The sequence below is a fragment of the Meleagris gallopavo genome, chromosome 18 (genome assembly GCF_000146605.3).
Source record: "Meleagris gallopavo isolate NT-WF06-2002-E0010 breed Aviagen turkey brand Nicholas breeding stock chromosome 18, Turkey_5.1, whole genome shotgun sequence".
NCBI classification, from domain to species: domain Eukaryota; kingdom Metazoa; phylum Chordata; class Aves; order Galliformes; family Phasianidae; genus Meleagris; species Meleagris gallopavo.
In genome coordinates, this window is record NC_015028.2 from 236513 (window position 1) to 259002 (window position 22490).

The following is a 22490-nucleotide window of genomic DNA, read 5'->3' on the forward strand; positions in this document are numbered from 1 at the left end:
GGGGGGGAGGAGGAGGGAACCCCATTGCCATGCTGCCATCCTTTGGGTGCTGCATCCTCTGTAGGTTGGGGCCGACCCCATTCACCCATCCCAACCCCATCCTGTCCCATCCCTCCCAACCCCGTCCCATCCATCCCAATCCCATCCCACCCCTCCTAACCCCATCCCACCCCTCGCAGCCCCATCCCACCCACCCCTCCCAGCCTCATCCCACCATCCCAACCCCATCCCAGCCCCATCCCACCATCCCAACCCCATCCCAGCCCCATCCCACCATCCCAGCCCCATCCCAGCCCCATCCCACCATCCCAACCCCATCCCACCATCCCAACCCCATCCCACCATCCCAACCCCATCCCACCATCCCAACCCCATCCCACCATCCCATCCCCATCCCATCATCCCAACCCCATCCCATCATCCCAACCCCATCTCAGCCCCGTCCCATCCATCCCAGCCCCATTTTGACCCCCTCATCTCTTGCAGCTCAGGGCTTGGTGAATCACAAAGCAGCAGATGAGGCCGTTGTGGGGCTGGAGGAGGACGCTGTGGGGTCAGAGGAACCCCCAATGCTCCCGCCCCATAACCCAGCACAGAACCGATCGCTGGGATCCAACAGGCGGAAAGCGAAGCGCCCCGACAAAGCCGTCCCTATTGGGGACACGCAGACACCCCACACCACCCCGACCCCAAAACCCAATGGGGTGAAGTTGTCCCAGGTTCGGGACCGTCCGTTCAGCTGCCCCGATTGCGGCAAATCCTTCCCGTGGGCGTCGCATTTGGAGCGGCACCGGAGGGTCCATACGGGTGAGCGGCCCTACAGCTGCCCCGAGTGCGGGGAATCCTACAGCCAAAGCTCCCACCTCCTCCAGCACCGTCGGACCCACAGCAGCGACCGACCCCACAAATGCCAGCACTGTGGCAAACGTTTCGCCGGTGCCACCGAACTCATTGCGCACAGCCGGGGCCACGCGGCCGAAAAACCCCATAAGTGCGGGGATTGCGGGAAGGGTTTCGTTTGGGCGTCCCACCTGGAGAGGCACCGCCGGGTGCACACGGGGGAGAAACCCTACGAATGTCCTGAGTGCGGTGAAGCCTTCAGCCAGGGGTCCCACCTCTCCAAACACCGCCGCAGCCATACGGGAGAGCGGCCGCACCGCTGCTCCGCCTGCGGGAAATGCTTCGGTCAAAGCTCCGAGCTCAGCCGGCACCGCCGGAGCCACGTCGGGAAGAAACCACAACGTTGTGCCGATTGTGGGAAAGCTTTTCGTGCCACCTCGGCTCTGCTGAGGCATCAACGGTGTCACCGGAGGGAGCGCAGCCATCGCTGCGGGGATTGCGGGAAGGGTTTTGCCTGGGCATCCCACCTGCAGAGGCACCGGCGGGTGCACACCGGGGAACGGCCGTTCCCCTGCGGGCTGTGCGGGGAGAGCTTCTCGCAGAAAGCCCATCTGCTGCAGCACGGCAAGACGCATCGCCCCGAGCGGCCCTATAAATGCGGGGACTGCGGGAAGCGCTTCGAGGACGCACCGCCGTTCCTGGCACATCGGCGAAGCCACACGGCCCTAAAAAGCTTCAGTTGCGGGGACTGCGGGAAGGGTTTCGCGTGGGCGTCCCACCTGGAGAGGCACCGCCGGGTGCACACGGGGGAGAAGCCCTACGAGTGCCCTGAGTGCGGGGAAGCCTTCAGCCAGGGGTCCCATCTCACCAAGCACCGCCGCAGCCACGGCCCCAAAGTGGCTTTGGTCCTCGTGGAGGAAGGGGTTGAGGAGGGAGAGACCCTCCGTGAGGCCCCGCTGAGTTATGGGGCCAAGGAGAGCCTGCGGCGGTGATGGGAGCTCGGTGATGGTGAGGTCAGTGGGGTGGGGTGGAGGAGGAGGGGGTGGGATGGTGGAGGAGGAGGTGGAGGTGGTGGGGTGGAGAAGGAGATGGAGGTGGTGGGATGGTGGAGGAGGAGGTGGAGATGGTGGGGTGGGGAGGGGGAGGAGGAGGAGGATGTGGGGTGGAGGAGGAGGAGGAGGTGGGGTGGAGGTGGTGGGGAGGAGGTGGTGGGGTAGAGGAGGAGGAGTGGGGAGGGGGAGGAGGTGGTGGATGAGGTGGGGAGGAGGTAGTGGAAGAGGAGGAGGAGGTGGTGGGGTAGAGGAGGAGGAGGTGGGGAGGAGGAGGAGGAGGAGGTGGTAGGGAGGAGGTGGTGGATGAGGTGGGGAGGAGGTAGTGGAGGAGGAGGAGGAGGAGGAGGAGGAGGAGGAAGTGGGGAGGAGGAGGAGGAGGTGGAGGAGGTGGGGTAGAGGAGGAGGTGGTGGGGTAGAGGAGGAAGAGGTGGGATGGGGAGCAAACAGAGCGGTGCTTTGGGGATGGAGAGCCCATTCCTGGGTCTGCTCAGACCTTCCCGTGTGGTGATGCTGATGACATGGGTTGGGGTGGTAACCTGGGTGCCAAAACCCCACAGTATGTGCCTGGTCCTCATTGCTGTTGGGTTGGTTCATCGGGGATGCTGTGGGGAAAGCAAGCGTGGCAAATAAAGGAGCGTTGTGCCTCATAGCTGCTGGCTTTGGGGCTCCTGGGGCCGTATCCTTGAGCCCCATGGTGGGAGATGTGCGTGGATCCCACAGGATGAGCATGGGGTTGTGTCCTGCAGGGTGGGAGCTGGGCCTGCTGTGCCCCGCTGTGTCATTCATCGGACAAAAAGATGCACAAAAAAGGTATTTTTGGTGAAGTTCTGTTTATTGGGTTACCGTCCCAGCAGCCCAAACCCACAGCCTGACCCAAGCGGCGTTTGGGGGACCTGGGGGGGGGTTCCTGGGGTGTTTCTGAGCCATTTGTCCCTCCTCCATTCCCCCAGGGGATCCCGTGCACCCAACCCCACGTTGTGGGGCAGAGGATGGGGAGAGCTATGGGATTAAGTCACCCTTCACCATGCTTGGGGGCAATGCTTGGTGACCCCCCCCAGCCCCACCCCACACCTCCCCACCTTCTACACCCCCCCGCTCACCCCATTCCATCCTGACCCCCACCCTGATAGCATCCCGGACACCAGAACATCCCCTTAACACCCAGCATGGAGGAGGGGGCAACAACCCATCCCCACTCCAGCTGCAGGGTGACCCCAAAGATGCGAGGTTGGCTCTGAGCCCCCCCCACAAATCCCCACCCCCTACCTCAGGAGCTGGGGGGCGGCACCCAAGGCTGCTGTGGGGCAGGGGAGGAAGGCAGCAGGGAAGCAGGGTTGCGTCCCCTCACCCCATGCAGTGGGGAGGGCTGTGTGCCCCACTTGGGATGGCTGGGATGCTTCATATGGGCACGTTGGTGCCGGTTGCGGTGCGAGCTGCGCCCGAAGCATTTCCCACATTGGGCACAAGAAAAAGGTTTCTCACCCGTATGGGTGAGCCGATGCCGGTCGTAATGGGAGCTCCAAGCAAAGCCCTTCCCACACAGCCCACACTGGTAGGGGTTCTCCCCACGGTGCAGCCGTCGGTGCCTCTCCAGGTGGGAGCTGACAGCGAACGCCCGCCCGCATTCCCCACAATGGAATGGTTTTTCCCCAGTATGGACCCGGCGGTGCCGTTCCAAATGGGAGAGCCAAGCAAAGGTCTTTCCACATGCCCTGCATGGGAATGGCTTGGTGGTGGGTTCCTCGGTGCGTGGTTTGGGGTGGGTTTGTTGGTGTTTGGTCGATGCTGAGCTCCGTTGGAAGCGATGCTTGCAATGGGGACGCGTGTGGGGCTGCTCGGTGGGGTGGATGCAATGGTGTTTGGGGTTGGAGCTCTGCGTGAGGGATGTGCTGCACTGTTTGCGTGGGTATGGGGCCATGGAGGGCCTGTCCTCATCCCCAGATGGGAATATTGGGGTGATGGGAGACCCATCCTCATCCCCAGTTGGGAATATTGGAGTGATGGGAGACCCATCCTCATTTCCAGTTGCTGATGTTGGGGTGATGGAGGACCTGTCTTCATCCTCAGTTGATGCTGGGGTGATAGAGGGCCCATCCTCATCCTCAGTTGGGAATATTGGGGTGAGGGAAGACCCATCCTCATCCCCAACTGGTGACATCGGGGTGACAGAGGGCCCATCTCCATTTGATGACGTTGGGGTGACAGAGGGCCCATCCTCATCCCTGGTTGGTGACGTTTGGGTCCCCTTATGCTTGAAGCGCTGTGGGTCGGTCTGGTGGTTGAGCCGCTTCCCGCAATCTGCGCATTTTTGGGGTAGAAGAGGGAGGTCTTCATCCTCCCCACCTTCCTCCTTCTCCTCTTCCTCCTCTTCCTCCACCATCACGTGGGTGCGCATATGGCGGTCGAGGTGGGAGCTCCACGCGAACGCCCGCCCGCATTGGCCGCATTGGAAGGGTTTCTCACCGGTATGGATGCGCCGATGCCGCTCCAAATGGGAACTCCATGCAAAAGCCTTCCCACAGACCCCACACTCGTAGGGTTTCCCACCCAAATGACTTTTACGGTGCCGATCCAGAGCCGCCGAGTCGGCGAAGCTGCGTCCGCATTCAGGGCACCGGTTGGGTTTCTCCCCAGCAGGAACGTGGGTGCGTTGGTGGGTGAGCAGCGAGGAGCTGACGCTGAAACGCCGCCCGCAGTCGGGACACGCGTAGGGCCGCTCACCCGTGTGCACACGTTGGTGGATGGTGAGGTCGGAACGTTGGATGAAGGCTTTGCCACATTGGGGGCATTCGTGAGGGCGGTCGCCGGAGTGGATTTTTTGGTGTTTGACCAGGGCTGATTTGTGGCTGAAGCTCTTCCCGCATTCAGCACACACGGTACGAGGTTGGGTTTGGTGAAGGTGCGGTGGTTCCCCGCTCTTCTGTCTTGTAGGGCTGCAGGGAGGACCCTCTTCTGTGGGTTTGGTTGCTTTGGGGTCTTCTTGAGGGGGTTCCTGCGCTGCTCCGTTGTCTGTAGGGCAGAGAGAGGGGCAGACGTGAGCGATGGCAAAACCAAGGCTGGGGTTGGCCATGGGGGATGTTTCATTTTGGGGTGATGGCCAACCCAAGACTGTGGAGGATGCTTCATTTTGGGGTGAACCCAAGGTTATGGCGATGGCCAACCCAAGGCCATGGGAGATGTTTCATTTTGGGGTGAACCCAAGGCCATAGCGATGGCCAACCCAAGGCCATGGGTGATGTTTCATTTTAGGGTGAACCCAAGGCCATGGGAGATGCTTCATTTTGGGGTGAACCCAAGGCCATGGGGGATGCTTCATTTTGGGGTGATGGCCAACCCAAGGCCATGGGGGATGTTTCATCTTGGGGTGAACCCAAGGCCATAGCGATGGCCAACCCAAGGCCATGGGGGATGCTTCATTTTGGGGTGATGGCCAACCCAAGGCCATGGGGGATGTTTCATTTTGGGGTGAAGCCAAGGCCATGGCGATGGCCAACCCAAGGCCATTGGGGATGTTTCATCTTGGGGTGAACCCAAGGCCACGGGGGATGTTTCATTTTGGGGTGAACCCAAGGCCATGGGAGATGCTTCATTTTGGGGTGAACCCAAGGCCATGGGAGATGCTTCATTTTGGGGTGATGGCCAACCCAAGGCCATGGGAGATGTTTAATTTTGGGGTGAACCCAAGACCATGGCGATGGCCAACCCAAGGCCATGGGGGATGTTTCATCTTGGGGTGAACCCAAGGCCACGGGGGATGCTTCATTTTGGGGTGATGGCCAACCCAAGGCCAACCCCATGATGACAGAGGTGTGGTGTGGGGCTCACCTCCCAGCAGGGTCTCCTTGGGTACGTGGAGATCCAGGGCTGTGGGTTCATCCCTATGGGAGAGCAGGTTGTGTTTGGAAATGGGAAATTCTGGAAATAAAAGAGAGGGGAATAAGATGGGTCAGCAGATTCTGCCCTCCCCAAGAGCCCCCCAGCCCCACTGCGTGAGGGCGAGGAGATCCAGAGAGGCAGACCCAGCACACACACCCAAATTTTCCCCGTTATTCGGAGGGGAGGAGAACTGGGAGCACAGAAATGCGTGAGGACACCTCAGTGTCCCCATTTCCAATCAGATAAAATGCAGAGTGATTCTCAGAAGCAGGGGATTTCCCCTAAAAACGGAGACGGGTGCAGTGGGATTCCCCTAAAAATGGGGAGCCCCAAAGGTTGGGAGCATGGGAACAAATGGAGTGGGACTCCCCTAAAAATGGGGAGCCCCAAAGGTTGGGAGCATGGAAATGGGGGCAAAAACAGAGGATTTGGGGTCGGTGTTACCAAGGGACATCAGTGTCTCGTAGCTCTCCTGCATCACATCCCGGTACAGCGCTCTCTGCCGTGGGTCCAGCAGCACGTAGGGCTCCATGTCACCCTACAGTGAGGAGGAGAGGCTCCGTGGATCTGGAAATAGGATCCTTCATGTCAGATCAGGTGTCCCAAACCCTTCCTGCAGGCTCCTGTCCTAAAATTCCCAGGAATTCCCCCCCAAAACCCCAGCAGTCACCCCACAAAGAGCAGAAATTCCCCAGTTTATCCCCTAAAACTCACAAATCTCAGGCACTTTGCACCAACCCTAAACATTCTGGAGGGGGGAATTGTAACTTCTTGCAGCTGAAATAACCAAATTTGGCACTTTTTGCTGCAAAATCATTGGGAAAAAGAATCCCCCCCCACTGCTTTCCCCAATCCTTTTGCTCACTCCCCTCTGCGGGCAGCATTTAGGATCGCGCTGAATCCCTATTTTCCAACTGCACGGGATGGAGAAGGGAGGACTGGGAGGGAGAGAGGAAAGGATTTAGGGCAGGAAGAGCTGATAGGAAAGGATTTAGGGCAGGACTTACCGATTTGAGGACAAAAAGGGCGATTTTGGGCTCACGCCGCGGATCCCTCTTATTTTTTTCCTTTGTGTTTCATCCCATTTTCCTCATTTTCCTGCTAAAATAAAAGCAACAAAAGGGGGATCAGCCCCACCAGAAGCCCACCCTATAAAGCAGAACAATGGGAAGAACGGGCAGAGGGACAGAAGGACCACAGGAATGGCTCTTTTTTGCTGGGTTTTGGGGTTTATGATGGGGGAAGGACAGACAGATGTACAATGGGAATGGTTCTTTTTGTTCAGTTTAGGGGGGTTTTAAAGGGGGAAGGACGGACAGAAGGACAGCGGGGACGGCTTTTTTGGCTTTTTTATTGGGTTTTGGGATTTTTTAAAAGGGGGAGGAGAATGGAAACAGCTTTTTTTGTTGGGTTTTGGGGATTTTAAAGAGGGAAATACGGACAGAAGGACAACGGGGACGGCTTTTTCTGCCGGGTTTGGGGATTTTGAAGGGGAAGGAGAGCAGAGCTGGTGGTGTGGAGGGGGAAGAAGGAAAGGGGATGTGGATGGAGCCATTTTGGGCTCTTTTTGGGTTCAGGACCCCATTACCTGCGCTCTGCTGGGTGGGAGGTGTTGGGGGCAATGCCTGGCGGTGCCCCATTTTGTTGTTTCGGGGACAAAAATCCGTCTTTTTCACCCCAAAACGCAGCAGAAAGGGGCAGAGGGCTGTGAGGGGTCTAACCCCTCCGGCGGCTCAGGAAATGGAAGAGTTAAATTTAAAGAAAAAGGGGGGAAAAGGGGGGAGGAAGGACTTTAAAAAGGGAAAAGAGCTGCGCTCAGTGCCACGGCCCTCTGGCGGCGGGATGGGCAGAAACGGGAGTAAAATAATTGTTTAAAAACCACCTTTTGGGCGACAGAAACGCGCTTTTTGGGTGACAAAGTCGTCAAGCACCGTTTTAGGGCCAAAAACTGAAATTTGGAGGTGGGGTTTTAGGATTTTATGGCATTTTATCGAGTGGGGGGGGGAGGGGGGCTGTGGAGAGGGTCTGTGTTTGGGGTGAAAATGGGGTTTTTCGGTCAATAGGGACCGTTTCCCGTGTACCAGGCGGCCAGGAGCACAGCGCAGATGTATTTAAGAGCCCTTTGAGTGTTTGGGGGATCTGAAAATGTCCCTAAAAATGGCCCTTCCCACCCCACCTTGGGACCCTTGCTTCCCACATGGCTACGGGCTGCCCTCAACAAAGATGGACGCCACGGCTTCATCCTCCTGAGGCCATCTTGAGCCAGGCCGCCCTTACAGCGCGGGGGAGGCAGCAGCCATCTCGGCCCCCTCGCCCCAACGGCTTCATAGCGATATGGGAGGAGAAGCGGGCATCTTCTTCCCTGAGCTGTTTGAAGTTGGAGCCGCCATTTTGGAAGCGGGCGCGGAGCCGCCATTTTGGAAACTGGCACCGCCCCTCTGCGGCTTTGCTCAGCCGCAAATCCCGAAACCGCCGTTTTTTACCCCAAATTCTGCACGAAAGTGACCTCTCCCGCAAGTATTTCCTCCGCAGAGCAAACTTCACAATCCCCAAAACCTCTTTAGGACCCACACACAACTCCCTATACAACCCCATACAACCCCCCCTCCCTCCCCGACTCTCAATGGAGGACTCTGCGCATGCGCACTGCTCTCCCTGCGCACCCCTCCCGTACCCGACGCATACGCACACGAGCAACCCCACACACCACGCATGCGCACTCCCCCCGCCCACCTTAGGGACAGCAGGCTGCGCCGCACTCCGCGTATGCGTGTCCCCGCCCCCTTTCGCACCGCGCATGCTCGGAAGTACATTCCGCACTGCGCATGCGTAGCCCCGCCCCTTCCGGCCGTCAGTCGGGGCGGCGGCGCGGAGCAGTGCAGACCTCTCCGCGGAGCTCCGAGCGGCGATGGAGGCCCCGCCCGCTCCCCCCGCCGTGCCGCCCGCTCCTTGCAGCGCCGCTCGGAGCCTTCAGGACGAGCTCACCTGCCCGGTGTGCTTGGAATACTTCACCGATCCGGTGTTGGTGGCGGAATGCGGCCATAATTTCTGCCGGGCCTGCGTGACGCAGTGCTGGGAGGACTCCGCGCGGCGGCTCTGCTGCCCGCAGTGCCGCGAACCGGTCCCGCAGCGGCTCTTCCGCCCCAACCGCTCCCTCGGGAACATCGTCCACATCGTCCGGCAGCTCGGCTTGCCCCCCGGCCCCGCCGATCCCCCCTCCGGGCCCGCCCGCCCCCGCTCCGCCTCTCCCAGCGGCCGTTCCTCCGGTTCCGCCTGGCCCTCCCCGCTGTCCCCGTCACGGCGAACCGCTGCGGTTGTTTTGCGTTCAGGACCGGAGGGCGGTTTGCGTTGTGTGTCACCTCTCACGGGAACATCGCACCCACACCGTGCTGCCCGCCGAGGAGGCGGCCCACGCGGCGGAGGTGAGCCGGGGTGAGGGGGGGGACGGGGCTGTAGGGGAACCACCCATCTTGGGGTCTGGGGGGATAAAGGGGGAGTGGTGCATGTAAAGATCCCCTTTCCCCCACCACCTTGGTATTTGGGGGAGGTATAAGGGGGAGTGTTGTATTGAATGCATGTAGGGGGCTGTAGGGACCCTCCCTCGGGTTTTGGGGGGATTAGTTGCATTGGGGGGACACCTGGAATAGATGGATAGGGATGTAGGGACACCCCCTGGGGGCTTTGGGGGGATAAATGGAGGGAGTGGTGCATTAAGGGGACACTAGGAATGCGTGGATGGGGATATAAGGATCCCTCCAACCTCGGCATTTGGGGGAGTATAAGGAGGAGTGTTGCATTGAATGCATGGAGGGGGCTGTAGGGTCATTCCCTCGGGTTTGGGGGGAATTAGGGATGTGTGTTGCATTATGGGGACATTGGGAATACATGGATGGGGATGGAGGGACCCCCTGTGGGGCTTTCTGGGGGATAAATGGGGGGAGTGGTGCATTAAGGGGATGCTAGGTATGCGTGGATGGGGATGTAAGGACCCCCCCCCCCCCACCTCGGCATTTGGGAAGGTATAAGGGGGAGTGGTGTATTGAATACATGGATGGGGATGTAGGGACCCCCCGTGAGGGTTTCTGGGGGGGTATAAGGGGGAGTGGTGCATTGAGGAGACATGGGGGACACATGGGGCTGTAGGGACCCCCCCCCCCTCGGGGTTTTGGGGAGATAAGGGGTGTGTGTTGCATTGGGGGGACATGGGCAACCCATGTATGGAGTTGTAGGGATCTCCCCCTTAGGGTTTTGGGGGGATTAGGGATGTGTTTTGCATTATGGGGACACTGGGGATACGTGGATAGGGATGTAGGGACCCCCTGTGGGGGTTTCTGGGGGGTATAAAGCGAGTGGTGCATTGAGGGCACATGGGGGACACATGTATGAGGCTGTAGGGACCCCCCCTCGGAGGTTTGGGGAGATATGGGGAAGTGGTGCATTGGGGACACTGACAACACATGTATGGGGCTGTAGGGACCCCCCCCACACCTCAGGATTTGGGGGGGGGTATAAGGGGGAGTGGTGTATTGAATACATGGAGGGGGTTGTAGGGATGCTCCCTTGGGTTTTGGGGATATAAGAGGGTGTGTTTCATTGGGGGGACACCAGGAATATATGGATGGGGCTGTAGAGACCCCCCTGGGGGTTTTGGGGGGGTAAAAGGGGAGTGGTGCATTAAGGGGACACTGGGAATACATGGATGGGGATGTAGGGATCCTTCCCTCTGGGTTTTGGAGGGATAAAGGGGAGTTTTGGGGAGATTAGGGGGGTGTGTTGCATGGGGGGGATGATGGGGATGTAGGGACCCCCCGTGGGGGTTTTTGGGTGGTATAGGGGGGGTGTGATGCATTGAGGGGTACAACAGTAGGGTGTAAGTGGGGTTCTGTGGTGGTGGGGTTGTTGTGGGGTGTGAAGGAGGGAGCTCCCCCCATCCCACTGAAGTTGGAAAAGGGGGTGGGAGAGCAGTAGAGGAGCAGCCCCCACCTCAAAGGAGGGAAGAGGACCCCCTTGTTTGGGTGCAGTGTGGGGTGGGGGTGCATTATGGGAGCCCCCCACCCCCAGGAATGGTGCCATAAGGGGTTTTGGAGCCCCACACTCTAATGAAGGCTGAGGACCCACTCACCCTCATCTTTGTGCAGGTGTAAAATAGTTCCAGGCACCCCAAAATCCTCATCTTCCCACATAGAATTGTCCCTACGTTATGGGGTGGGGGCTCTGTGTTTGGGTCTGGAATAAAAACTTTGGATTTCCTTACAAGATTGGCTGCGTTGTCCTCCAGAAATCCCTTTGCTTTTCGTGCAGCATTGCTGGCAGCTTCCTCATCTGAGGCTGGGTGACTTAAATGAGGCCGGGCACTGTGGTTTAATTGCATTAAGCCCTTAATGAACTTATTGTGGTGTCTCTGTGCAGCCCCTTCTGGGGCCTGGAGCTGAAAGCTGATCCCAAATGGTTTGTGCAGGGGTGGGACTCGCCTTGCATTCACAGCTGTGCTGTTCCAGGGAATTCAGATTCTATTTTTTTATTCCCTCTTTGTTTCCTTTTTTTTTTTTTTTTCTACACCCAGCTCCCAACTGCTCAGCTTGTTTTTGCTTCTGGTTTTCTTTTTATTCCCAAAACTGAGGGTTGGGGATAACAACGAGGCAGGGCTCAGTGCTCTGCACCCACTTTGGGTTAATGGTGGCTGTTTGCTGCACGACTGATGATATTTATCTGTTCTTAGAGATCATCCCCCACCACCCCCTTCTTCTGCATTCCTGACCCTAAGTAATTCCTACCAAATACCTCCTGCTTCCAGGAGGTGCCTCAGGAGCACCTGAGCTCCCTGCGGAAAGGACGAGAAGAAGCAAAAGCTGAGAGGGAGAGGCAGAGCGAGGACCTGCTGGTGAGTGCAGGGGAAGGGGGGGGCTTCCCTTGTACACCTTCCAGCTGTGCCCTGCAGCCTCCCCAGCCACGGGAGCCCCGATCTCACACAGCTCTCCCCTTTGTCTTCTGCAGAAGCAGACAGAAGTGGAGAGGCAGAAAATCGTGGCTGAATGCAAAGAGCTGCGGGGTTTCCTGGAGGAGAAGGAGCAGCTCCTGCTGTCCCGTCTGGAAGAACTGGATAGGGACATTGTGAAGAGGAGAGATGAGAGCGTTTCCAGGCTCTCGGAGGAGATTGCCCAGCTGGACAAACTGCTGGGGGAGCACGGGGCAGAAAACGGCCCTGGGAACACGGTGAGAATGGGGCTGTGTCCTTCTGTTCTGCTTCCAGCAGTGGGTGGGCTGATGGTTCCTCCCAGCGGTGCTGGGATCCGTTAACTCCACATCAGGACGTTCTGCAGGGTGCTGGCTTTACCTTTTCCCCCAAAATTTGGTGCAGCTTTGGGAATAAAATGCACCCTGAGCAACAGAGCTCGTCTGTGGGTGCCAGCACTGAGAAACCTCAAAGGAAACATCCCAAATACTTCTCTTAAAGCCAGAATTCTGCTGCTGCCATGAGTGCATTGCTCCCAACTCTTGAAACAGCTGCTGAGAGCTGCTCCATAAGTAGTCTTGGGGAGGATTTTGGAGATTTGGGGACTAACAGATGCTGCTTTTCCTCTTTGCAGGCTGTCACCACTGCTGGAAGCAGGTGAGCAAGCCGGGTCTGTGCTGGGTTCGCTGGGAGGCTTGGCCTGGAGGGGGAAACAAACAGAGGGGAATAGTCAGCCCCAGAGCAGGGCAGATTCCTTCCCTGTCTGCTGGTTTTGTTCCAGGGGACGATCCTAATGCTGCTTTTTCCTCCCCAGCTTTGAGAGCTGGATGTTCTGCAAGCCGGAGCCTGGCTTCGCCGAACTGGAGAAGAAACTGAAGAGCTTCTCCCAAAAGAGTGCCGTGCTGAAAGAAGTGCTGCTGGAGTTCAAGGGTGAGTGCTGGAAACTCCCCGTTTGGGTGCACAGGGAGCTGAACTCCCCCTGTTGAGGTGCACAGGGAGCTGAACTCCTCTTTATTTTTATTCCTGCAGAGAACCTTCGGTTCGAGTTGGAGAACGATACAGGTGAGGGCTGTTGGTTTTTTGCATGGGGTTGACCTTTGTTTTTCCACTTCTAAACTCGAAGTTTCTTCTTTCTGGGGGTAACGTGGTGAGGGTGGGACATTATTTTGGCCTCAGGGGTCAGGAGAAGAGGAAAGAGGAAGCAAAGAAATGATGCAGCTGTTGGCAGAGCCCACAGAAGGCACTGATTTGGGTGCCAGGAGCCGCAGGGTTGAGCGGTTTCTTGGACAGACCTCAGCACTCTGCTGTTCCCATTCTGTGTTTGGTTGCAGCCCTGACAGACCTCATTTTCTCCTGGTCCCCTGGAAGATGGGAGCAGCCCTCAAAACCAAAGATATTTACACTCCTCCCTCTTGGCACTCAGTAGTGACTAAAAATGTCACTTCTATGCAGAAATTTCTATTCTGGGAGACATCTCGGGCAAGACCAGTGGGACAGAGCAGGGGTTGGGCTGGCACACCCGAGTTCCTCTGCCCTAAATTAGAGAGGAGCCCAATCCTGGCTCCCATGTTGCTCTTTTGCTCACAAAACGTTGAAAATCCCAATATTTGTCCACATCCATCCCTCGTTGGGTCCTCTCCTCTCTAGTTTGCTCCCTTCTCCTGACCTGGTCACCTTGCAGACACCGCCACACCAATTTCTTTCCAATTTGGAGGTCTGTCTGTCTCCCATTCATCTGTTTCTGTGCAACATGGACCCTAAAGCAAAGAATTCTGGTCCCTAAAACACATCCTGAAGGCATCCTTGTCCCTAAAATACAGAATTCTGGTCCATAAAGCACATCCTGAAAGCATCCTGGTCCCTTAAACACAGAATTCTGGTCCCTAAGACACATCCTGAAAGCATGCTGGCCCCTAAAACACAGAATTCTGGTCCCTAGGACACATCCTGAAAGCATCCTGGCCCCTTAAACACAGAATTTTGGTCCCTAAGACACATCCTGAAAGCATCCTGGCCCCTTAAACACAGAATTTTGGTCCCTAAAATACATCCTGAAAGCATGCTGACCCCTAAAACACAGAATTCTGGTCCCTAAGACACATCCTGAAAGCATCCTGGCCCCTAAAACACAGAATTCTGGTCCCTAAGACACATCCTGAAAGCATCCTGGCCCCTAAAATGAAGGAGCAGCATGGAGAGGGACGTGTTAGGCACTGATATCTCTGTCCCCTCTTTAGGAGACCTCTCCCTGGACCCGGATACGGCCAACCCCTACCTGGTTCTGTCTGAGGACAAGAGGAGCGTGCGGCTGCGAAGTGCCCCCCAGGAGCTTCCTGCCAACCCCAAGAGATTCGATTACTCCTTCTGCGTGCTGGCAGCTGAGGGTTTCATGGCAGGGAGGCACTACTGGGAGGTGGAGGTGGGCGATGGGGAGAGTTGGGTGCTGGGGGCGGCGCGGGAGTCGGTGCGGAGGAAGGAAAAGATCGATTTCGCCCCTGAGGAGGGGATCTGGGCCGTGGGGCTGAACTGGAAAGGGAAGAATTGGGATCAGTACCAGGCTTTCACCTCCCCCGAGACGCCCCTGTCCCTGTGTGAGAGACCCCGGAAAATCGGGGTGTACCTGGACTACGAGGGGGGGTGGGTGGCGTTTTACAACGCCGATAACATGGCTCCCATCTTCACCTTCACGGCAGCCTTCACCGAAAAGATTTTCCCTTTCTTCTGGCTCTTCTACGTGGGCTCCTCGCTCTCCCTGTGCAATTGACCTGGCTGGTTCTGTGCCCCCTCCCCGAGCCGACCCGCCGGTAGTGCCCCATCCCACTCCCGTGTCCCTGGCTTCCCACCAGCCCGTGGTTCTCCTCCAGCTGTAGGGTTTGGGTGTTTTTTTTTGTTGTTTTTACTTCTAGAAGTTTGCATTTTTTCACCCAAAAACAGTCTTCTGGGGAGTCAGCCATTGAGGGTGGATGGACCTGGTTGCTTGAGTACCCCCAGACAGGGTTGGTTTCCCCTCCTTGACCCCCCTGTCCCAGCAAACCCCTCTCTTTTTGTACTTCTGAAGTCGGCTGCAAAGCAGGGAGCGGAGCCACGTTTGGGCTTCCTTGCTCCATAGCAAAGCCACCTGCTTTGTGCAGGTGAGAAAACCCATGTGAGGAGGAGAGGTGCCATACCCAGCCCCCATCACACCACCGCTCTGCATTTTTAGCATCCCGTGGCCCCCATCCTTGCTTTCCCTCCCCCAGGAAGGGGCCATGCCCACATTTTGCTCAGCCCAGAGAGCAAATCCTTGCAATCTTCCCCCTCCTCTTAGTGCTGGGCATTGGTAGGCTGTGATGGAGGCAGGCCTGCTGTTTCAGGCCGGCACCTGGCTGGGGTGGGCCTCAATCCCCCCATTGCAGGGGAGGGGGAGCACTGGTTTAGGTGTGAGCTCGCGCGTGCTTGCAACCCACCCTCGTGTGACCCCACCGTGCTGTTGTGTCTCTTTCTTGTTAACTCTGTTTAGTGGGGAAATAAAAGTTGCTGTGCAAAAAGAACAAAAAAAAAAAAAAAAAAAGGAATCCACAGCGACTCCTGCAATGCTCTTCATCCACAGGGCTGTGCTGGGGGGTTGGTGGGTGGGGGTCCCACCCCACGGGTGCTCCACTGTTCTGCATCCCCAGCAGCAGATTGGGCCCAAAGCGCCGCCCTCCCCCAAATCCATCTTTCTCCCCGCATCCCATCAGGCTGGGGATCTTCCAGGGTACACTGTGCTTGTTTCAGTAAGAAGGAGCTGGAGGGTGGGGAGGAGGGTCTGCAGGGCTCAGGCTCCGGGTAGAACTTGTAATTAATCATTGTTAATAGGGGCTGTGAAAGCAGCGCCCTGAGTTACGGCTGAACCCCATCCAGCCCCATTCCTTTTAACAATCCCTTTCATTTCTGCCCTCAGTAAACCTTTGGGCAGGGGCACAGTGGGAATTTAACCTGTCTGCTTTCCATGAAGCCCTTCAGGAAGTGAGGAACGTGCTTTTATACAAAAAAACACCCTTTATTGTGGATCCTGCTGCCTGCTCCGGGAAGATCGAGGCGCACAGGAAGGTGTGCTCCCTCCTTCCACTGCTCTGACAGCAGCGTTAGCACCCACCAGCACCGATTCCACCCCAAATTCCGTATTACTCAGCCAGAACTGCAGCAGGAGGTGTGTGCCCATCGCCCTTCTCCTCTCCACTCGGAGCATCCTCCCTTGGAATCTCAGCTCGCGTCCCCATACCCGGGGTTGGGGGAGGGGATGGCACAGCCTGGGGGGCTGCGCCGGGCGCGTCGGGGTGGCTCTTGCTCTTATGGGCGGTGACGTTGTCCTTCTTCTCAAACTTTTTGCCACAGAGATCGCAGGAGAATTGATAGAAGGCGTCGGCGTCGTGCTTCTTCATGTGCCAGTTGAGGGAGGCTTTCTGGCGGCAGGTGAAGCCGCAGATCTCGCACCTGGGGGAGAGCAGGGTGGGATGGGGTGGGGGATGGAGGAGAGCATCGCCGTGCTGAGGGGGGCGGCACTCACTGGAGGGGTTTCTCTCCCGTGTGGATGCGTCTGTGGATGATCAGGTTGCTGCTGGTACGGAAGGAACGGGCGCAGAACTCACAGATGTAGTCTCGTTTGTCTGTGGGGCAGAGGAAAAATGGGGTGGGGGCTGCTTCGGTTGGGCTGAGCAGCCAGGATGCGTTTCAGGGTACAGAACTCTTTGGTGTAGGGCCAGGATGCTTTCAGGATGTATTTTAGGGGCTGGGATTCTTCATTTTAGGGACCAGGACGCTTTCATGATGTGTTTCAGGATCTAAACTCATTGTTTTAGGGGCCAGGATAATTTCAGGATGTATTTTAGGGGCTGGGATTCTTCATTTTAGGGACCAGGACACTTTCATGATGTGTTTCAGGATCTAAACTCATTGTTTTAGGGGCCAGGATACTTTCAGGATGTATTTTAGGGGCTGGGATTCTTCATTTTAGGGACCAGGATGCTTTCATGATGTGTTTCAGGATCTAAACTCATTGTTTTAGGGGCCAGGATACTTTCAGGATGTTTTTTAGGGGCTGGGATTCTTCATTTTACGGACCAGGACGCTTTCATGATGTGTTTCAGGATCTAGAACTCATTGTTTTAGGGGCCAGGATACTTTCAGGATGTATTTTAGGGGCTGGGATTCTTCATTTTAGGGACCAGGACGCTTTCATGATGTGTTTTAAGATCAGAACTCATTATTTTAGGGGCCAGGATGCCTTCATGATGTGTTTTAGGGGCCAGGCTGCACAGAAAACAGATGAATGAGAGGCAGACAGATCTCCAGATTGGAAAGAAACTGACATGGACAATGTCTGCACAGTGCCCAGGTCAGGAAAAAGGTGCAAACAGGAGAGGTGGGACCTCCTGCCTGCTGCTGGCTCACCACTGTGCAGCTTCTCGTGTTCCTTGAGGTGTTTCTTGAAGTTGAAGGATTTGCCACAGCTGGGCTCCGAGCAGGTGAAGGTCTTCTGGTGGACGTGTTGGTATTTCTTGTGGTGCTGTGGTTTTGGGGAGAAAAGAGAGGAGTGAAGGCTGCAGCCTTCGCTGAGAGGAAGCCCCGTTGGCTCCTCTACCTCAGCACCCCTCTGCTTTGCTCCTTCGACCCAGAGTTGGGATTTGAAGTGACCCCATGGCTGAGCCAAGCACACGGCTCCATCAGAAACGCGATGGATGTCCAAATCCCAAAAGAACAGCACTGTGCTCAGAGAGGGGATCCAGTTCTACTCCAGTTCAGTGCTTTGGTGGCCACAACAGACAGAGTGAGAGGGATGGACGCGCTCAGCTCAACCTGGTGTGCACAGAAAGGGAGTCCTGGCCCCACAGCCCCCACCCCACCACCGCCCTCACATTCAGATACTGCCTGTTGGAGAAGATCTTCCCGCAGCCCTCGAAGTCGCAGAGGAGGATTTCGCGTTTCGCTGCTTTCCTGCAGGAGAGAACGGGACATTGGGGTGAGCGGAGAGCAGAGAAAGCAACGGGTTGGAAAGGAGGGAGCTCCATCCCTCCTTCCCCATCCATTCCATCCATCAAAAGTTCAACGTAAGGAAGCACAGAGGGGTTTTCTCTACCTGATTCTTTTGGGGCCGATCTGGGCCACGTCCTCATCGCACGGCCGCGTCGGCTGCTTGCAGCTGCAATAGGAAAGAAGGGTTTTGTGCTGGGTTCGTCCCTTCTTGCCTCAAGCACAGAGCCTGGATTTGTTGTAGGGTCCAGGTTGGTTCATCTTTGGGTCTGGGGTGCTTTCAAGATGTGTTACAGGGTCCAGGATGTTGGAAGGCAGCCACAGGTGATGGCTCCCAAAAGGAGCAACGCAACCAAACGGTCCTTCAACCACTCCCTTTTCAAATGTGCTTGATTATCATTTCCCTCATCACACTGGAATGCAATGCTGTGAACAGACGCACCTTTCAGACAACTACGAGCAGAAACAGATCCTTTATTACTCATTACAAAGTCGTTAACATGGTTTTGTAGTATGCTTCAGGTTCCAATCGCCGTCACCTGGTGTTTGTTCCCATCCGTATCGCTCTGCTCTGTGGGTTTTCTCATCTTTGTGAGAATTCCTACCCTGCAATCAGAGATGGATACATTAAATCACAGGGCATGGAGTTATGGAGCAAGAAATGGAAGTTTTATGAGCAGTGCTTTGTGACATCTGTAATCAAACTCATCCTTTAAGCCTAAGATTTGCTCCCACTCACCCGGGTGGCACAGAAAGGCAACGCCTGCTTTATTGGCCACATCTGAGGTCCCAAAGATCCCAAAGGTATGAAAATAACCCCGTTTCTTTTCACTTCTGCTGTCAGCAGAGACCACCTGGACCTAAACCGAACCCTTCTACCCCCAAACTGAATCCCAGTGCTGTGTGACCCCCCTGGAATGGACAGGGAGGGAAAGAAAGCGATAACGGATTTACCATTCACTTCCACGGGGAGTGACTTTTTGGGAAGGCATCGTCTCATCTCAGCAATGTTGGGGCACCTGCAAGAGATAGGAAGGCTGAGAGCCAAAGCAAAGTGGGAAACGGCCGAGAGGAGCCGTGCCTGGAGGTGGGCAGCACTCACCTGTCTCTTCTCTCAGTGGCAAACGAAGGCGTGATCCAATAACCATCAGTCTGGCAACTCCAAGCAAAAATTAGTTCTGTTTTTTTTTTTTTTTTAAGTGCCTTTTGTATTAAAATCCAGAAAAGTGACAGCTCTGTGTGTCAGACCCAAGAAGTGAAGCGTGGGACCGTTCCATTGGTGTAGCACGAAGAGCAGCCCGTGTGGATTTTGTTCTTGCCTACAGAGCGATCGCTTGAACTTCCCATCTTCTCTACAGCAGAAGAGCAAACTTTGAGCCCACGTGGTTGGGAAGGAGTGGTGAAAAAACTCAGCCCCAAACAGCGGTGAAGAGCACTTGTGTTCCAGATTGCCCTGTGGCCAACGCTGCAGTTGGCTCTGTTGGGTTCATGGTGACGACACGGTGACACGGCCGAGCAGCACAGCCACGTGTGGGTGACACAACCGAGTGATGCTGCCCCGTGCACAGAGGGGACAAAAGATGGAATTTGGGGCTGCACAGAGCCGTATTCCCCGTGCACGGGAAAGGGATTTGCATGTGGATTTTTGTTGCTGCTTGCAGGTGGAGGAGGTCCTTTGCCACTCGCCTGACCGACAGCAGAGGCGGTTCTGGAGGTCCTTCTCCCTCTCTGGACTCAGCACATCCCTCCCCCGTGGTTGGGAGCGGCTCCGTGCCGTGGGCTGAAGCACCCAAAGCAGCAGCAGCACATGCATAGTGCCAGGGGAATGCTGAGGATGGCTGCCCCCAGGTGAGACCAGCCCTTCTCAAGCTCCAGCACAGGTGACAGAGCATAAAACCCCAATGCCATCTTCCCACCGTGCACTTTGTCACCTCCCTTTGCAAACACGTGGCTCTGTCATCTTGGCAGAGCTCAGGGCTGAACCTCGTTACTCTCTTACAAGTTTTGGGATGGTTTCCTTGTGCCCACAAAGCAGCAGCACGTCCAGAGTGTCCCAAATGCCCCTTGCCCAGCCTCACCTCCTCACCACCGTGGCCTTCCCTGCTCACCTGACTTGCCCACCCTTCTCTTCTGCTGAGCTGGAGTCGATCAGGTTCTGCTCATTTGGGGTCTGCTCCTCCTTCACGGGTTTCTTACGGGCGTGGGGCTGGCTTTGTCGTCGCTGCGGCTCGGAGTCGCTGGGGGGAGAATATAAGATATGGGGCAGACAGAATGGGTTGAGCACAGCTGGGAGTCAGAGGACGTGGTTGTGTCTGTTTGTCTGTGTGTTGACCCCGTTTGGACGTAGTTGGATCTGGTTGAACATGGTTGAGCCCACTGGATGTGGTTGACACCATTGGGCATCGCTGACCCTGTTGGGTGTGGTGGGATCCCATGGGTTTGTGGTTGGTCCTGTTGGCCACGGTTGACCCTACTGGCCATGGCTGGATGCTGTGGGACATGACTGATCCCATAGGACATGGTTGAACCCTGTGGGACGTGGTTTGACCCCGTTGGGCATTGCTGACCCCGTTGGACGTGGTTGAACCCCATGGGACGTGGCTGGATGCTGCTGGAGCACCTCTCAACACTTCTCACCTGTCCTGAGATGGCTGGTAATTCTCATCACGCAAATCATCGTTGTAGGCAAGGTCATCTTCCTCGGCAAAGTCCTCATCTTCCTCCTCCTCCTCCTCTTCCTGGGGCACAGCGTGTTGGTCTGCTTTCTCCTCCAACCCGAGTGCGCTGCTGGAATGCAATGCTTAGAGTCAACTCTGCCCAAATGACCCAGAGGGGATTTTATTGGGGAAACTTCATTCAGCAGCACGGGGACAAAGCCCTCATGGAACCAAATGGATCCAGATGGAACTTCGAGCTCAGGAGATCTCACTCTGGAGCCATCGCTCACCTCTCGTGATCCGGTGCTGCCATTTCTGCCTCTGTCTGCCCCTGGGGAGCTGTAGGGAGATGGAGTGGCAGTGAGTTAAGGCTGAGGTGCTGGAGGTGTAGAGGAAGAGGAGGAAGATGGGATGTGGTATTTACTGGGATGGAGCTTTGTTGGCTTGTGAATTTGTTTTGGTGTCTACTGGGATGGAGTTGGACACAATGACCCTTACAGGACCTGGGATGTTCTATGATGATGAGGAACGCCACCCAACCCACCTCACCTCCATGGGATCGAGTTGGTGATACTGGGACAGAACTGGACCCGATGATCCCTATGGGACCTGGGATATTCTACGATCCTATCCAACACAAACTCACCCCCATGGGATGGAGCTGGCGATACTGGGACAGAACTGGACCCGATGATCCCTATGGGACCTGGGATATTCTACGATCCTATCCAACCCAAACTCACCTCCATGGGATGGAGCTGGCGATACTGGGACAGAACTGGACCCAATGATCCCTGTGAGACCTGGGATATTCTACGATCCTATCCAACCCAAACTCACCTCCATGGGATGGAGCTGGCGATACTGGGACAGAACTGGACCCGATGATCCCTATGGGACCTGGGATATTCTATGATCCTATCCAACCCAAACTCACCTCCATCGCCACCAGCATCTCCACCACCACCAGGTGACCAAACTCCATCATCCTTAACGATGTTGGGCTCTTCCACCATCGGCTCAACCACAACCCCCGACCTCCGCAGCGACCTCCGACGGATGGGGACCGCTGGGGACCCCCTCCCTGAGCCCCCCCCGGCTCCATCACACCTCTGTGGGGCATCGCCTGCGCTGGGGACGCCCCAGGAGAAGCTGTGTCCAGCCACGCACTCCCACACCAGCGGGGCCGGGCTGCCCGGGGCTGGGGGCTTCACATCGGGGACGAAGCCGCACTCCCGGCTGTGGCCGTGGGACAACGCGACCAGGCGCTGCAGGGCATCGGCGTTGGCGTGGAGAAGCTCTGTGGAATGGGGTGCTGGGTTTGGGGAGGAAAATGAGGAATTGGGTGAAAAGTGGCTGCAAAATTGTGATTTTTGGGCTCCGTAAAGTATTCGTGGAGATCAGCGTCCCCAACCAACCGACATCTGGTCATGGAGCAGCTCTTCCCATGGGATGGGACGCGTGGGGCGAATCCCTCTGCGTACCCCCACCCAACTGCATCTCCTCCTCCAAAGGCATCTTCACCCATAAATGGGTTTTGGGTATAAAAACACCCAAAAACACGCCCTGGCCCCAAAAAGCAGCCGACCACCCAACGTCCTCAACCAACCCACGACCCCAACCAACCCACGTGGTCATGGAGCAAATCTCTCCCTATGGAATGCTATGGGACGCCATGCCGTGTCTGACCCCAAAGCACATCCTACAGTGGGAACCTTCGCCGCAGATGTGTTTTAGGTTAAAAACAACAAAACCCAGCACCGATGTGGGGTCCTACCTGTGCTCACCACGCAGCCTTGCGAGCTGTACCTGCAAAGGGAAGAGCCGTGAGCACCCAACGCATCTCCGAACCCAATCCTGAAGGTATTTAGGGATTTTTAGGGGGGGGTTATGGACCTGTCGAGGAGGAATTTGGCCAGTTGGGAGTGCAGGGCGAAGCCGAGCTGCTCCTTCAGGCGGCACCACTGCTCCAGGTGCCCCCCCAAACGGATGCGGCATTTGCTGCGGCGGGCGTCCAACTCACGGCGCTTCCGGCGGCGGTCGCCATCGGGACAGCGGGGCTGGGGGGGCTCCATGGGGTCTGTGGGGTGGGGGAGAGAGGGAAATGGGGGATGGAGGTGG

At 56.6% G+C, this 22490-nt stretch overlaps 4 protein-coding genes across 7 annotated transcripts in view; 2 read left to right on the forward strand and 2 right to left on the reverse strand.

Moving 5' to 3' along the window:
- Positions 1-398: 398 nt before the first annotated feature.
- LOC104913625 (zinc finger protein CKR1-like) lies at positions 399-1894 on the forward strand (the record flags this gene model as incomplete). Its single annotated transcript, XM_019621202.2, has 1 exon — positions 399-1894. A coding segment is annotated over one exon (1434 nt), but the record flags the coding sequence as incomplete, so codon positions are not given.
- A 1046-nt stretch (positions 1895-2940) lies between these two features.
- On the reverse strand, positions 2941-8392 carry LOC109370402 (zinc finger protein 436-like). 3 transcript variants are annotated; one of them, XM_019621213.2, is made up of 5 exons: positions 8252-8392; positions 6776-6869; positions 6213-6335; positions 5718-5807; positions 2941-4901 (listed from the first exon to the last, which is right to left on the reverse strand). In XM_019621213.2, exons 3-5 carry the CDS (start codon positions 6298-6300, stop codon positions 3160-3162), a joined length of 1920 nt encoding a protein of 639 aa, XP_019476758.1. In that variant the 5' UTR covers positions 6301-6335; positions 6776-6869; positions 8252-8392; the 3' UTR covers positions 2941-3159. The 3 variants fall into 3 exon arrangements, with proteins under 3 accessions (XP_019476758.1, XP_019476757.1, XP_019476756.1); XM_019621212.2 differs by having other exon boundaries at positions 6776-6866; positions 7357-8392; XM_019621211.2 differs by having other exon boundaries at positions 7357-8392.
- Positions 8393-8605: 213 nt separating this feature from the next.
- On the forward strand, positions 8606-14887 carry LOC100542446 (E3 ubiquitin-protein ligase TRIM7-like). Its single transcript, XM_010720633.3, is given in 8 exon segments — positions 8606-8979; positions 8981-9190; positions 11563-11649; positions 11763-11981; positions 12356-12378; positions 12536-12651; positions 12751-12783; positions 13959-14887. Coding segments are annotated over 8 exon segments (1518 nt in total). The 5' UTR covers positions 8606-8676; the 3' UTR covers positions 14486-14887.
- Positions 14888-15866: 979 nt separating this feature from the next.
- The window catches only part of LOC100542602 (zinc finger protein 692-like), a 6964-nt gene continuing 340 nt past the window's right edge, over positions 15867-22490 (reverse strand). For both annotated transcript variants that reach the window (XM_031556083.1, XM_031556082.1), the window contains exons 2-12: positions 22266-22449; positions 22147-22178; positions 21307-21684; positions 20660-20708; positions 20350-20496; positions 19821-19949; positions 17819-17881; positions 17598-17676; positions 17134-17248; positions 16250-16349; positions 15867-16176 (exon numbers count right to left, since the gene is read on the reverse strand). In XM_031556083.1, coding sequence (XP_031411943.1) covers positions 15867-16176; positions 16250-16349; positions 17134-17248; positions 17598-17676; positions 17819-17881; positions 19821-19949; positions 20350-20496; positions 20660-20708; positions 21307-21684; positions 22147-22178; positions 22266-22444 — 1581 coding nt within the window. In that variant the 5' untranslated portion in view covers positions 22445-22449. The remainder of the gene's footprint in view (positions 16177-16249; positions 16350-17133; positions 17249-17597; positions 17677-17818; positions 17882-19820; positions 19950-20349; positions 20497-20659; positions 20709-21306; positions 21685-22146; positions 22179-22265; positions 22450-22490) is intronic.